Genomic DNA, 16,288 nt, shown 5'->3' on the forward strand with positions numbered 1-16,288 from the left:
ATGCACTTTTTAACAAGGATTCACCAGCCTTCTGAACAAGGTTTTTCGCCATTACGGGGAATTTAGCTAAAATTGTCACTACCACAAAACAAAAAGCAACTATGCTAAAAGATAGACCACTGAAATTACAATACAGTAACAAAGAGCATCAGATAATCCTTAATATGGTTGATATTGGATAAGATTAGACGGCTGAACCATAGGAGCACAGAACAAAAGGTACCATAAAAAGGTCAGAAATTTACAAGAAGCCAAAATCACTCATTTGCATTGAAGATCCTTGAAGATATGGAAGCATACATATTTTTTTTTTTTCAAGGGAAATGGAAGTATAAGATGTGTCATCACAATAGAATGCACAAGCATTTTCCAACCATGGGCTGGGGAACAAATCGGTTAAGCACATGTTACTACTTTTCATAGCATAACTAGGCTATTCAAACTTCACCGAATTCTTTCAGTTTATAGCCCTCCAATTTTGATTTTGCAAGCAAACGAAGATCATTTCATCTTCATGGCGCACAATCACAGTTCTTACTCCAACACGTATTATTCATAACTCAAACAGTAGTTGTAAGTACAGAAATGGATTAAACCTTATGGAATAACGGGATAAAGTGTGATAAATGTGCTCACCGCAAATATTGTGCCATATATAGGACAGATAATGTTTTCCAGAAAGGACACAGACTGGTTTTTGCCCACACAACTCGCGGCAGGACTGGCTTTTCCATGATCTAAAATTGCATCTAATTCTCTAGCCATCTGCATAATGCAAAATAACGTGTGAACCCATCAAGACAAACATTCAAATATTTCGTGTGGCCCTAATTTGGAGGCCACATGTTACGCAGAGATAACTAGTGCTGGACGCTGCTTCATGAAAAGAATACAAACCACTAGAACATCCTTAGAATGATCTCATCTTAACATTTTTCTTAAAATAATGTCAAACTGAACACCACAATGACAAAAGCAAAAAAGGACAGTAATACTTTAGAGTCAGCATCAAGTAATCTTACGACAACTAAACACCAATTATGTTCGGCTTAAATGTGATTTCAGCTCAGTAGGAACTGTAAATTTCATATTCCAATCTGATCATGCACTCAACATCACAATTTCACCCGTGTTCGCCAAAACTGTCCGTTAGAACACGAGAAAAACTGGATTCAGGACAGATTTCAGAGTCAATCAGTCCAGCTCACCAAGTGATGGATGTGTTTCACAATCAATGAATGCAAACAAGTTGAATGTACTTTCTATATTTTTCAGGAATATCTCAATATACTTGCCACTTTGGTATCAAAAAATCTAAGAAGTTCCTTTTCCTAGCATAATTTGATGAAGTGATTAATACAGTCAAACAGAACAATCAGAGGCACAGATCTTCAGAATTCAGAAGTACTACAATCCCTGCGCGAAGGGAGGCAGGCCATTAACCAAATAAGAGAAGTAGTCTCGCTAATGGAAAGTTTAAACAGAGCCAAGATTTAAAGAAATACACTCCAAGATAGACAGATATCAGTTGACTTCCAAATAAACACAAGCTGGTTAGGTTACTTGGTGAAAATGAGAACACCACAACCCTCTTCAACCATCAGAGAGGGTTTAAAAGTTTGGGGAGAAAAACCTTAGCCTGAAATTATCATCAAGAAAACAAACAGAGAAAGGAAGATAAACCACCAGAGAACAGCCATAAGGATAACTGAAAATATTGCAGGTGGTAACTTAGGCACTCATCTAAAAACTAGAAGTGCAACAGTACATCACAGTTGGAATGGACATCCAATAAGTGTCTTGGAGCGATGCAGAATAGAAGTGGTAATATAAAGGACAGATCACAGCGTAATCTTTTTGACTGTCATGAATGCCAAAAAGTTTTAGATCCTAGGCCAACCAAGGAACGCTAGACAAAAGTTCAGGACCTTAACCGCGATTACTACATAACATTTAAGTTCCGAACAGGCTAGGTAGTAGTTACTCCAGCTGTCAACAAGGATCCTGTTTCTTACAATGAATGGCAGCATCCACATTATTGAATACTCTAAAGAGACCATAATCCTGTCATGCTTCGGGTTCATTCAAACAGTCTAGGTTACAAATCATAGGTTCAGCTAACTTAAATAGTTCAGCAACTAAACATGATTTACAAGGTTTTGGAACCACACCATTCAGTTAGTACACATTTTTTTGATCAAACCTTTCAGTTACAACACATAGTAATAGAATATCAGAAATTGACATTTGTTAGCTCTTCTTTTTGGTTACCTTTTGACTCAAAAAAAAAAAAAAAGGAAATATACATTCAATAATATGACATTTGTGACAGCTTATGTATACTTGAATAGTTTAATCTCGGAAAATATATCTATTATCTTGTATTCACGCATTAATGCTGGGATTAAATATGTCAATAATCTATTTAGAATCATCACTAGAATAGAGGGATCTTGTATTTCACGCGTTAATGCTGGGACTAAATATGTCAATAATCTATTTCGAAATCATCACTAGAATAAAGGGCCACAGATTCTAAAGCGGCCAACTATCTCCTGCAAGACTGCTGGTCAAACAGCAAATAGCTCCAGTTCAACCACTAATCAAATAGCAAAAGAAATAGAAAACAGAGACTGACTTACATGGTGGAATATATAGCAGATGCATTCAGGAAGGAAACGGACATTTGCTGCTTCACCCCATATGCAGAAATACAGTGAAACAAGAAAAAGCTTTCTGTCCCAGTTAATGGCTTCTAATCTGTTGACATGATTGAAATGAGAATCGGTTGTGAATTACATTAGCACTATATATAAAAAAGGTTGCAGAACTAACTTATTCCACACAAGCCGAATGCGTAAGTATCTACACCACTTGATGTAATTATCCAGGACCTTCAGAAAAACCTCTGTGATAACCTTCTCGTCTATTTTCTGTCAAAGAGGAAAAAAAAAAAAACACACATAAGTTTGGAGCGATAACCTTTCTCCTGTAACTGAAGTAACACGTACAATTCGGTATATAAACTGTAATGCCACTTTCAACTACATTAACCATTTAAAAGTATCAGCTTAAGGTTCCTACTAAGTTTTAAAAATATTATTAAAAAAATGGAAGGAAAAACAAAAAAAGCAAAAATTTCTTGTATAGAAGATAGAACAGCCCACCATCAGAATGAACATTGACTTGCAGGTAGACTTTAATTGGAACCTTTCCAAAACTCTTTCAACCAACCAGCTCACAACAATTATTTAAATATTTAAGACAAGATATCAACGTAATCCTGAACGTTGATGCATATACAACTGAACAGAGAAACTAGTAGTGATTTAGTGATGATGGATGCTCATCTCAACACTGTGACGTAACAGTTCTGCTAGCTACATTTGAAACGGAAAAATGACCAAATGCATCCACTCGAAGTTCATATGATGATTCTACCATGTGACATCTCAGCCATCATAAGAATAATGTTTCAGATGCTTATTCAAACACAAAAAGAAGAAGAGTCCAAGACGGCTTTAAAAGCTGTGGTTAGGGGGTTGAAAATATCAGGAATTATCAATATTAATAAGCAGGACACGATGAAAGAGGAAAAGTTTTAAAATGTAATATATTGACAATGACTCACTTCGGCCTCTTGCTAACCAGTCGACTATGGGATATCTAGTCTAGATATAAAACTACTTCCTTGGACCACAAAGGTATTACAGACCAGTGGGGAGATAGTACCATTAAATATTCTTAGTTTAACGCTGTTACCAAATTCACCACCCCGCTAGCGAGGACATCTCCAAAACCATACAATGTAACACTTATTTTGTATATAAGATTGTGCGCAGAGATTTTACACCTTCAATTAATTAATGATTTATTCCTTCTTCTTTTTTAATAACTGTGGTGTCAGGCCCAGCTTAGGCGCACCTCGACTAATTATACTGGATACCAGTCACCTCCCACCTACCTGCAACAGGCACCAAGTAAATCTGTCCACCAAGGCTAGAACAGATGGGAAGAAATCAGCTAATATTTTCTCTGCCACGATTTGAACCTGAGACCTCAAGGTGCTCAACCGACTTCACTGACCACTATGCCACACACTTGGGTGCGAATTAATGACTTATCAAAAAAACTGAAAATTCAAGCACTCATTTATGCAATGACACCAGTACAGTAGTACACCAAACAGATAACCAAATGCTCTAATAATCAACTAATAACTCACTGGATCAGCCTCAACAGGTATCCCGAGTTGTGACTGGGCATTTGCAACAATAAGGATGACATTCTCGCGCTGGTTCCTTACATTGTCTTTCTGCACATAAGAAAACCCAGATCAGCAGGAATAGTGACACAATGCAACATAGTAACAGGTTAGAACTAGAGTTATAGGACATGCAAAACCGCTAGAGCTAAAGGTAAAATTAACATAATTGACTTTGCCTATCCTATTGTTGTTTATTTCCATATGCAACTTGCATATAGAGGTATACAATATACAATCCTATGCAGTCCCCGTGAGATCGGTTTGGCAAGAATGGTGTGTCAAAGGAGCAATACCCAAACTCAACAAAACCACGAGGCCTCCACAAAATAGAAATCACCGACTCTTCCCACAAGTACACTTTTTACAGCTAAGGAAGTTCTCTTGAAGTACACTTTTTACAGCTAAGGAAGTTCTCTTGATGGTCAAAGCTCCGGTGAATCATTCCACAAGTACAAACAACTTAAAATTTGACCACTTACCAATATTATCTGATAAAGGAAATTTTGCAGGGTTACAAGAAGGAATTATGCAATATGACACTATTTAGTTTTGTTAGAGAACAAAAGTAATGCCTCATATTTATTTATGCCCTACAATGTATTCTGGAAGGCAGGAGATATTAAAAATTGTTTTAATAGCAAACAAGATAAGTTTAATTATATAGCAAATTCCAAATTTGGTAAAGTGAAGCTTACAAATTCATTTTGAAGTTCTTACATAAAAAAATTAGAAATAAGGCATCTCAAAATGACATTAAACACCAACCTGAAAGCCAAAGACATATTCTAAAAGATCAAACATATCCATATCCCGCTGTCCAGGAATCTCAAAATTATCAGGTAGCTGAGGGAACTGCTCAGTGTACTTAACTGCTGATATGGCACCCTGAACCTGCATGTGTTGCCCAGTAAAATTACTTCTCTTTGACACATTACATGAATGTATATAACGGATCTGTAGAGATATTGAAGAATGGATGATTTTTCAAATGCAGCCAAGTAGATAGACATACTGAAGAATAGATGATCCACTACTGTAGCAAAGAAGTGTAGTCCCAAAATAAAATGAAACCTAAGACTCACAATAGTTCAGAAACTATTTTAATTAAGCAGAATGCAGATTATACAGGCGACTAGCATAACGTGCAATATTTCCTTATCAGTTTAGTGGTGTTGGCACTCAAGCCCACATTCTTCTTCCGTTAAGTAGGTTTTAAGCACCGGAAGAAAACACCGGTATTTACAAAACTTTTAATGAGGAATTTTCACTCAAGAGAGACAGGAAATAAAATCATTTCATACAATCAAAAAAGGGCCATAATTCAGAACAGGCAAAGCCAAATAGGGGGAATGATTAGGAGATTCATAAATTTGGTAAATAAATATTATTGGTCATAGAGTTTCAAAAAAGATTATTGTTGGTCAAAGAATAAAAGGAATAATCAACGTTCATACCTCCGGAAAAAAAACAATAGCATTTGTCAACGATGGTGCCTCTAGAGGAACAATATTGTATGAAGCAAGTTCCCCCGATAAAGTTGCATCAGACTTCTTGATCCTTCTCAACTGAACAATCCATGGAAGATGCCACAAGTAGGGAATTAGTCTCAGACTATAGTAAGAGAGATATACGAACGAGTGAAAGGAAATATTACCTCCTCCATAATAAGCCTTCCCACACCATCAGGAGCTGCTTCTTTGCTTAGATACTCCATCACTTCAACCACAGCCCTCAAGGTAGCGAACACCTTTCTCATTTCTGAAAATCTAAATCCCAACCTAGAACAATAAAAGAACAAATAATTGGGTGAAGTTTTTTCCTTTACAAAAACAACAAGCAAGGATCAAACAAAAGAATAAGATCCGTCCTCAACTTCTCTGATAATAGAACTACTATTCAACAATCAAAATTCCATACTGTCGCAATTTTGATCAGAAAGAGGTTATATGCTGAAAGTGAATATGCTAGCTAACTGGAAGAATGCCTCAGTCAGTAAATGAGAGACAAGCACTGCAGCAAATGGAAGATAGATAGAAAGGATGCCTCAAGGCTTAAGCTAAAGGACCAAGAAGATCTGCTGCATCACCCCGAAATCTAAAATATAAAGACTTTCAAGTGAATGAACACTTTAGCTATACACACAAATCAAGTCAAACAGATGACAGAAACTAAATAGATATTAATCAAGTCAAGCAGACAAAGCCACTTCTACAATGATTCCTCCACATTAACAAACAAACCCACTGAAAAGACAAAGGCAAACAATGACAAGAATCTCAGTTTAAATGCTACAGAATGCCACATGAAATTACAGAATATTTTCAAGGCTATAAACGACAATTTAAGCTGACACGATTAAATGACATATTTACTATTTTCTCTCAGGATATTTAGTAGTGGATACTATAATGATCAAAAACAGACTCCTGCAATCAAATGTTTCAGTAACAGACATTTCCAGCCTTAAATTCACATCATTATCATGAAAAGTTCGACAAGATTCTAACAACCCATTTTAATTTTATTTTAAGAAGAAGATCAATTCCATCTGTCAGACAAGCATAATCTTGAGCAATTGATGCAGCAAGGCTACCACTAATTACTGTAAGATTAACCAAAGGAGAATAGGAAGTACGCTAAGTAACACTCAGATACAAGAAGGTAACAGAAACATACTCTCCTAAATTAGCACTAACTGCTCCAGATTCACGCCATTTTTGTTCCTCTTTTTGAATATCATCCACTTTGTGCCGCCTTTTGTATTGCTGATAAAATTCCCATAAGCGTTCAATGTCACGATTACGGTCTATCTGAGCCCCGTCCTTCTTGGCAAGTTTTTGCTGCAAATATTGAACTCCAATCAAACTTCATCACACTCAAAGGGTACAGGACATGCAAAAGGGTTATCTACTACAGACACAAGATTATGTAAGATTCTTTTGGCTTTGTGGTGGAATTTGCAGGACATAAAGGATGAAAATAGCATGAAAAACTTCATAGAATCTTTACAAGGATAGGTCTTTCATTCATTTCAAAAAAAGGATAGAACTTCCATGGTAGGAAGCCTTCTTTTTGTTTTCTGGACAGAGGGTTTCCACATATGTGTACTGCCATAGCACCACCTTAGTGCTAAGCTGATCCTCTTTTGAATATATAACTTACTTACCTTTTCAAAAACAAAAAGATTATGTGGGATTATTGTTCAAGAAAAAAGATTATGTGGGATTCATAATGGCAAAATGGGGATTGTTAGCACTCGTAATAAGACGGGATTTAGTTATGTACAAGGTTTTTCAGTACAAAGGACTACGAAAAGAAACATGCCCCTTGCTTCGCTTATGTGCTTCATCAGACTGATGACCGAATCTTAGAGTGGAATTATATTTTCATCAGAGTCATGGTCATCATTCACTAACCTAACATACATCATGGTTTAATTATTTTTAGTAAAGGATAATGCAGCTGTCAAATCTAGCTAGGCATAAGATTATGATCAGCTGCATCTACTGAAACAATTGTACAATAAGTTAAGCACATGTTAAGCAGCAGCCGGCAATGTGATAAAGCTGTAAAAATAGATTTACCTTGTTAACATGCACATTTATTATTGACGAATTTTAAGTAGTTGTTCAGAAGTTACATTATTTCACACTTTGTTGGATTTATAAAGTCTTTGTATGTCAATTATATTTGTTCAAGTTTAGTAACTTTTTGGAGTTTAGAGGAGACTTTTGAGCTTAATCAAAATGGTGACTCGAGCGCCAGAAAGCAGCTGAAGAGAAATTCCACTTGAGGTCCCCATATGTCTAGAGGATTGGATCTCTTTTGTTGAGAATCATATTTTGGTGTAGATTCTCTTCTTTTGGTATACGGCTTGTACACGGGGTCTTCCCCTATTGTTAATAAAATACTTACCTTATCCCCCCCAAAAAAAAGGGGGGGAGAAATTCCCCTTGAGGTTCAGAAATTTCAACAGCTAGGCTCTGTTTTTGGGTGGTGTCTAGGCACTGGCAGGCGACTCTGAGCAACTACTTTGCTTGATATGGTAAAACTCATCCCCATATCCCTGGCCAGCTCATTAGTAACCTTTTCCCAGATTGCCTTTTTGGTGACCCAACCACCAACCTCAAGATGGCAGGTGGAGAGTCCTCTCAACCAAACTCCTACTGTCTTGCCATCCCTGACCAGTGAACTTCTGACACCTCAGTGCCCAGTTGCTGGAAGAAAATTCAGAGTTGCCTCTAGGACGGAACCTTTAAATTATATCCAAGGAGAACTCTTAACAAATGTCATTTTTTAAATAACTGCGGTGCCCGAGCCAGCTTGCACGCACCTCACTAATTCCACTGGGCACCTACTACGTACCAGCACAGATACCGAGTGACTCCATGCACCAGGACTTAGACAGATGGAAAGAAATTACCTAGTATTTTTTGCCTCCGCTAGGATTTGACCATGAGACCTCATGGTTCTCAACCCAATACATTTACCACACGGCCACACCCATAAGGGGTGTCGTATGCAATGGACAAATCATGTTTTGAAGGAAAGAGAGCTTGGAAAGCTATAGCAGATTTATCCTTCACCATTTTCTTCTTTCTTTCTTTTTTCCTTCACCTTTTTCTTGTATCTTTCTTTCTTTTTTTCCTTCACCTTTTTCTTCTATCTTTCTTTCTTTTTTCCTTCAACTTTTTCTTCTTTCTTTAGTATCTTCAAGTTCAAAACTTTTGTAACGATTTCCATTGTTCCTCAAAAGACAAAATATCCTTTGTTGCTGATGCACTTGCTTGTTCAAGCTGATGCATAATTTAGATTGTAAAATACTTTTTCTTGCTTAGTATTAGTGTAATGGAAGTTGGATTGTTTATTAATTTTTCTTTTTAAAATAATTCTAATTGCTCGGCCACCAATTAGATTGATTGGTAAGTCAAGGGAATTTGGATTCACGCATTGAACTTGAGATGATTTGATTTGATTTGTTCGAATACTGGGTACTTGCAAACCACAAGCATTCAAATTAGAGTTAGTTATTAGAGCATCTACCTTATTTTATAAGTTATGATCCATGATATAGGATATTGGATTATTAAATTAGGTCCATTTGGCATAGGAAAGAGAATTGGAATAATTGCGACTTCTACAATCTCGCATGCCATCAAATATATAGGAAGATAATATAGCCCAAACCGTAATATCAAGAGACATATGACCGTAGCTTCAATTAAGTTTACTTTAATCCTTAATTTGCTTGCCTGTATAATGCTTCAATATTAGTATTAATGTAATGGAAGTTGGATTGTTTATTAATTTTTCTTTTTAAAATAATTCTAATTGCTCGGCCACCAATTAGATTGATTGGTAAGTCAAGGGAATTTGGATTCACGCATTGAACTTGAGATGATTTGATTTGATTTGTTCGAATACTGGGTACTTGCAAACCACAAGCATTCAAATTAGAGTTAGTTATTAGAGCATCTAACTTATTTTATAAGTTATGATCCATGATATAGGATATTGGATTATTAAATTAGGTCCATTTGGCATAGGAAAGAGAATTGGAATAATTGTGACTTCTACAATCTCGCATGCCATCAAATATATAGGAAGATAATATAGCCCAAACCGAAATATCAAGAGACATATGACCGTAGCTTCAATTAAGTTTACTTTAATCCTTAATTTGCTTGCCTGTATAATGCTTCAATATTAGTATAAGTTAACCCCTTCATTGTTTTCATAAAATTAGGTCGCCCTAATGTTTGAACTTACTCGATATTGGGTATCAATTCTTTGTGAGAACAATCTTGTATTCATCTATAAACTACAACTTGTGATGCAAGCACTTGCTTTATAAATCCAACAAACGACAACACAAAGCTGACAAAGCAAAGTGATAAATTTACCTGATTATCTTCCAACTACAACCCAAAAGTAGAAGCACACAACTGATAAGAATCCAAACCCTTTAATACCAAGCCTTATTAGTATACAAACTAGTTAGTAGCCTGCATCCAACTTTTTAATTAATAAATTCCTCCAACCAAAGACTGGTAGATAGTCCTGTGAATACGGACAGTCTAAAATGTGAACAAAACCATTAATCATGGTGAATTTTAATTGACCAATCTAATAAACGGAGTGATTCTCAGTTGGGAAAACCAAGTTTTCAGAGGTGATACTAGGATTTGGTATTGGAATCTAGTTAGTGATCAATCCGAGATTTCTTCAATCTTGCTTTTTTGATTAAGTAATATTTTATTGATAATGGAAAAGCTCCCATATGCAAGAGTTATACTAGTTAATGATCAATCCGGGAGTTTCTTCGATCTCATTTCTTCGATCAAGAGTAATCTTTTATTGATAACGGAAAAGCTCCCATATACAGGAGATAAACCAAAACGTAGAAAATCTGCAGAAGGATCGTCTTTTATCTTCCTTTTCTTTTCTTTTTTTCCTCCCAATACACGGTTTATCCTCTCTTAGATTTTGTTGAATTGCCGCGTAAAATATAAACAGTCACTACCACATCGCCCAAATGATTAGCTAATTGCCTTAAGGTTAAGATGGCCCATAATCAGCAGTATTAACTTGAGAAATACCTTAATAACAGACATTAATCCAGTTTTAAACTGAAGAACACCTCGACCATCGCTGTTGGGATCCAAATTTTGCGCCATTGAATATGCCTGCTCACATACTTCAGCAAAACAACCGATCTTAGACATAAGATCACATCTAGAACCAACGAAGTTCAAAAACTAAGATCCACATTAGAAGCTCAGATGAAACAACAACATTCTCACTGTAATCCCACAAGTGGGGTCTTGGGAGGGTAGTAGAAGCTCAAAAAAATTACCACTAAAACTTATTCTCACCTAACCAAATAATAAATCCGATGAATAGGTGTGTAACAGCAACAAGGAATGAATAAACCACAGTCAAAATTTTGAAATGTTCTTTAGTTTATTCAAGAAAAAGTAAGATCCTGAAATTGGGGATAATTATCTAGTTTTTTTTTTTTTTTTTTTTTTTTTTTGTGAGCTGATAACATTGGTATTGATAGCACTAGGGCAGTGCAAAAGCCATAGTTACAGAGGATATATCCCTACAACCAACAAAAATCTACAAACAGTTACAGTTGCCCTATCAAATCTATTAAGGATACCTCCTCCTCTAAAAGGCACTCTTTACACCAAAAGTGAAACAAAGCAAACACTTCATCTTTTGCTAAGACTGTATCGACACCAAGGATAACGCTAGAAAATCCTGGGATCCAGTCTTTAGCTTCACTGTCTTTATTATTATTTATTGAAAGCACATCAAACCTGTCAGAACATCTCACAAAAAGGACTCACAAACAGCTAAAGACAGTGAAGCTAACGACTGGATCCCGGGATTTTCTAGCGTTATCCTGGGTGTCGATACAGACTTAGCAAAAGATAGGCACAACGGAAGAAACAGATCCATAGAGGTGATATCTACGAGTTGAGGATATGTTTTAGACTTGTTAAACAACTTTTATTATTATTATTATTATTATTTTATATACATATAAGTATATCTTTGTCTTATTTTTCACTTTTATTTTACTTTGTACGATGAGTTGATATCTACGAATTGAGGATACGTTTTAGACTTTTATCTATATTGTTGTTGTTGCAGAGGATATGAAATGAGCTTAAATGAAGAAGTGGGGATTCATACACCCAACCCAACTAGTCTGGGACTGAGGCGTTGTTGTTGTTGTATCCAATTCGCTCCTATAAACATTAAAACCATACCATTCATATATCAAAATTATCGACTATGCATGAATGCAAACTGGGCTGAGTAGCCTACATGAATCATCTGTATCTAATTTTTTTAATTAAGGTCAACTTCATTTAAAAACTAACGTGCCATTTGGACATGCATAGTATTTGCGAGTACTGAAAATTATTTGCAAATCAATGTTTGAACATCAATTTGTTAAGTATTTCATTTTCTACTTGAAATAGTAAATTATTGACGCAGTAGATTTAAGGTTTCATATCTGTGAAATTTTGAAAATCGGACATTTTTATTTTTGCAAAATTTTTCCCTAAATTTATAATTCATGATCCAACCAACTTTACTAAAACTTTTTTTTTAAAAAAGATGATGAACTTTACTAAAACTTTATTACGTGAACCACTTCCAACTTCACATTTCTTCTCCTTAGCAAGACAAAAATCCCCTCTATTCTCTTCATTATTTTGTTTAGAATTTTTTAATAAACATTTTTCAAAACTTATGAGCTTGGAAAGTCCTTTTTAAGTTATGACTTATGAGGAGTCATTTTCAAGCAAAATAAATTAAGAAATCTCTTAAAGCCTTAGAAAACTATTGTTTGGTAGGAATGTGGTGAAGCACGAAAAGTTTTGATAGTTACTATCATATTGTGCGGCATAAGTTCTATGAAACAGAACGTAGGGATAAGGTCTGTGTACACCCCACCCTCCCTAGACCCTACTTGTGAGATTACATTGGGTATGTTGTTGTTGAAGTTTTGTTTCAAATTTTGAAGAATTGCATCCAAACATCAACTTCATTCCATGTATTATTTGCAAAAATTGTTATATAAACACAACTTAATTTTAAATTATAACTTCACTGGAATCATTACTTCAAAACAAGATTTTTGAGTAATGTCCAAATGCCTACAATATGATTTGACTTCTCACATAAACTGGGGTTCTTTAAAACTAGAGGATCTCTAACTTTCACAATTATTCCTAACACGACAATGCAAATCTCTGACCAGAAAGAGACTCCTGAAAATTAATGCAAAGTGTAACAACAACAACTAAGTCGTAATACCAACTCGTTCACGTAGCCCATATGGATTCTTAAATCGATTGTGGTATGTTTCAGACTAAATCTAGTGACTGATAGTAGGTCTTTCGAGACAATCCCCCACCCCCCACGCAAACCCCCCCACCCCCACAATGTCACTTGTATCATTTTTCAATCATCATAATACAACAACAACAACAACATATCCAGTGTAATCCAACAAGTAGGATCTGGGGAGGTGGTGTGTACGCAGACCTTAACCCTACCCTATGGAGGTAAAGAGGCTAAAATACAGTGTATACAGATATTTATGTAAGACATGGCTAAACCATCTCATGCGACTTCTCTCATTTTATCATTTGTTGTGCTAGTAGCACCTTCTGCCGGATGTGATATCCAATTTTTTTAAATGGCACAACCACCTAAGCATGTGTATTTATTGGGCATTTAGTGGCCGTTTGGCCATGAATATTTTTATTTTCTTTTTTCCAGAGTTGAATCCCGGAAATCATATTTGGCCATAAAATTCCGGAATTCAAGTTGAAAAACACCAAAAGTTGTTTTCACTTTTTTCACTGCAAACCAACTTACCCAGTATAATCCCATCAGGTGGGGTCTGGAGAGGTTGGAGTGTACGCAGACCTTACCCCTACCTTGTAAACCACTCACAAAAATTCAAAAACAAATCCAAATTGTATTCCTGGCCAAACACAACTCCAATTTCCAAATTCGAAAACAAAAGCTACTTTTTCCAAATTTCACAATAGTCATGGCCAAACAGGCCCTTAAATTGTAATACGTAGTAGAATAAAACGTAATAAGTGAACAAATTGGAGGTGTGACTTACAAATTCTAGCGACATTAGGATCCTCATCCTGTATCTCATCAGCCGCTTGAAGAATCGCATTAATATTAGTAGTCCGCTGAAGAGAATCCGGAACCGAACCCGCGATGCCGCTAGGTGTCCTCCCATGGCCCGGCCCACTCTGCCGCAGCTGCTCTCTCCGCACCGTAGCTCGCACCAATCTCTCCCAATTCTCGTTAACCCTCGACATCCTCAAAAAAAGGAAACCAAAACCCTAGGGCTCTACGTGAAGGAATCAATCAACTTTGTAGAACCCTAAAGTTGAGAATTCAAATTCAATTTGAAAAATCAGATCTAATTGTTGAAATGAAAATGAATCGGTGAATATGTCAGGTTTTGGTTTTTCATTTTTTTCCTATAGCAGTGTTTTCTCGCTTTTTTCTAACGCGTGGTGGGAATTTTCTTTAAACTTTCAGCCTTTATTACCATGTAGATTAAGGAAGTGCTCATAATCACCTGTGCTTAGGATGATTTTTGGTGTTGTGTTTCGCTCATTTTGGTTCGTTTAATAGGGGAATCTTGACTTTAACCGAGATTTAAAGGCTTGATATTGGTTTTTACTTGTTGAGATTGCTTAATCGCGTTGCGTTGTTTACCGGGCAATTCTGCGAATTGCCCTTCTTTTGGGGTGGTCTTTAAATTTTCGATTAAAGCCTTTAAATTACATGGGTGCAGGGTTCGAACCCGCGCCGGTCAAAATTTTAAAAAAAAAAAAAATTCGCAAGGCGAGAGTTTACCTTTCGCTTACACTCACGACGCGTACACTTGTGAAGGAATTAAAAGTTATACGCCGACCGGAAGTCCCATGGCTGATAATTCATCAAGTTTGTCCGGATCCGCATAATCAGTATGCCCCCACCGCTGTGCTTACGGATGATTTTTGTCCGTGTTGTGATTTCGCACATTACGCCGGTTGATTCGTTTAATAGGGACCGCTTGACTTTGACTGGCGGAATTATCAAAGTTATGCAAGGCGTTCCCGATAGGCGTGATATTGATAAATTTGTTTTTACTTGACCCAAACCTTGTCTTGAGATTTTTTTTTTAATTTATCTTCACGGAGTTCGAACTCAAAACCTCATGATTTGGAAAAGCTCAAAGTTGCAATGCGAAGTAAAAAAATTAAAAGGCATAAATGATAAAAGATAATTTAAAGACCCCAATATGAGAGGCAAAATTTAAAAACCCAAAAGAAGGGCACTCCGCGCAAAAAAATGTTGTTTACCGTGGTCCGTGGGCCATCGAGTTGTGGGCTTGTTTGAAGTTTGAACAAATCCAAGATCCAGCGTTGAAACCTTTTCTTTAGAACCAAAATTTAATAACTAAAGTAATATCTATAGAAGATATTTTTTGGTGCTATGTATAAGTAGTTTAACCACTACAAATACAGTAACATGTATCTTTTTCCAAATCTTTATAAAATGGTAAAATATAATTTAAGCTTCCAAGAAATCTTTCACAAGTAATTTGAATTTTTATCTATTAATGGAATAATATCGGGGAAATTTAGAAGCAAATTCAATACTTCTATTAATGAGAATAATTCTTCCCTTTTCAATGTTATGACCCAAAAATCTGACTTTTGTTTAGAAAAGGGACATTTTTGGTTTGCATATAACCAGGCCATTTTGAATAATAATTTTCTTGAATGTATCAAGATGTCTAAAATGTATTTCTATAGTATTTGAAAATACTAAAATATCATCTATATAAACAATGATAAAATTGCTATAAGGCATATAAATATCATTCATAATTTTTTGAAATTCTAAAGAGGCATTTTTTAATCCAAATGGCATAACATTCCATTTGAATTGCCCAATAGGGACATTAAAAGTAGTCTTATATTTATCTGCTTCGGCAAATTTGAATTTGCCAATATCCCGAGTTTAAATCAAATTTAGAAAATATAATAGCATTATGGAAACGATCCAATAAATCCTTTTTATTAGGAATCGGATATCGATTTGGTATGGATATTCCACAGACCAAAGCGCCTTATAGGCGCAAGAAAAAGAAGAAAGATTTCCAAGCATGGAAAGAGAAACGCTTGCAAAAGAAAGCAAGACGGGAAAAAGAGTTTAAAAATAGAAAGGATTATGTTAAATCCAAAAGCCTGTTATAAATGTGACAGAGTTGGTCATTATTACAAAAATTGTAAAGTCAAGGAAAAGAATAAGAGCCTTGATATTGATGATGACCTAAAAGAATCGTTATATAAACTGTTATTAAATTGGATTTTTGAAGGATTCGGGTTTTGAGTCCAATATTAACAAATCGGAGGACTTTTCATCAAATGAAGATCTTAGAGTCCTTGAAGATGAAAGTTGTACCTCTACAAG

At 35.7% G+C, this 16,288-nt stretch overlaps 1 protein-coding gene across 1 annotated transcript in view; it reads right to left on the reverse strand.

Annotated features, from left to right (window-relative positions):
* Positions 1–14,417, reverse strand: part of LOC132056046 (callose synthase 10) — a 51,377-nt gene extending 36,960 nt beyond the window's left edge. Inside the window, exons 1-10 of the mRNA XM_059448094.1 lie at positions 13,929–14,417; positions 10,867–10,964; positions 6,944–7,107; positions 5,922–6,045; positions 5,722–5,832; positions 5,033–5,158; positions 4,226–4,315; positions 2,836–2,933; positions 2,643–2,760; positions 637–765 (exon numbers count right to left, since the gene is read on the reverse strand). Coding sequence (XP_059304077.1) covers positions 637–765; positions 2,643–2,760; positions 2,836–2,933; positions 4,226–4,315; positions 5,033–5,158; positions 5,722–5,832; positions 5,922–6,045; positions 6,944–7,107; positions 10,867–10,964; positions 13,929–14,136 — 1,266 coding nt within the window. The 5' untranslated portion in view covers positions 14,137–14,417. The remainder of the gene's footprint in view (positions 1–636; positions 766–2,642; positions 2,761–2,835; positions 2,934–4,225; positions 4,316–5,032; positions 5,159–5,721; positions 5,833–5,921; positions 6,046–6,943; positions 7,108–10,866; positions 10,965–13,928) is intronic.
* Positions 14,418–16,288: the final 1,871 nt, after the last annotated feature.

This window comes from Lycium ferocissimum, chromosome 5 (assembly GCF_029784015.1).
Source record: "Lycium ferocissimum isolate CSIRO_LF1 chromosome 5, AGI_CSIRO_Lferr_CH_V1, whole genome shotgun sequence".
Classification (NCBI taxonomy): Eukaryota; Viridiplantae; Streptophyta; class Magnoliopsida; order Solanales; family Solanaceae; genus Lycium; species Lycium ferocissimum.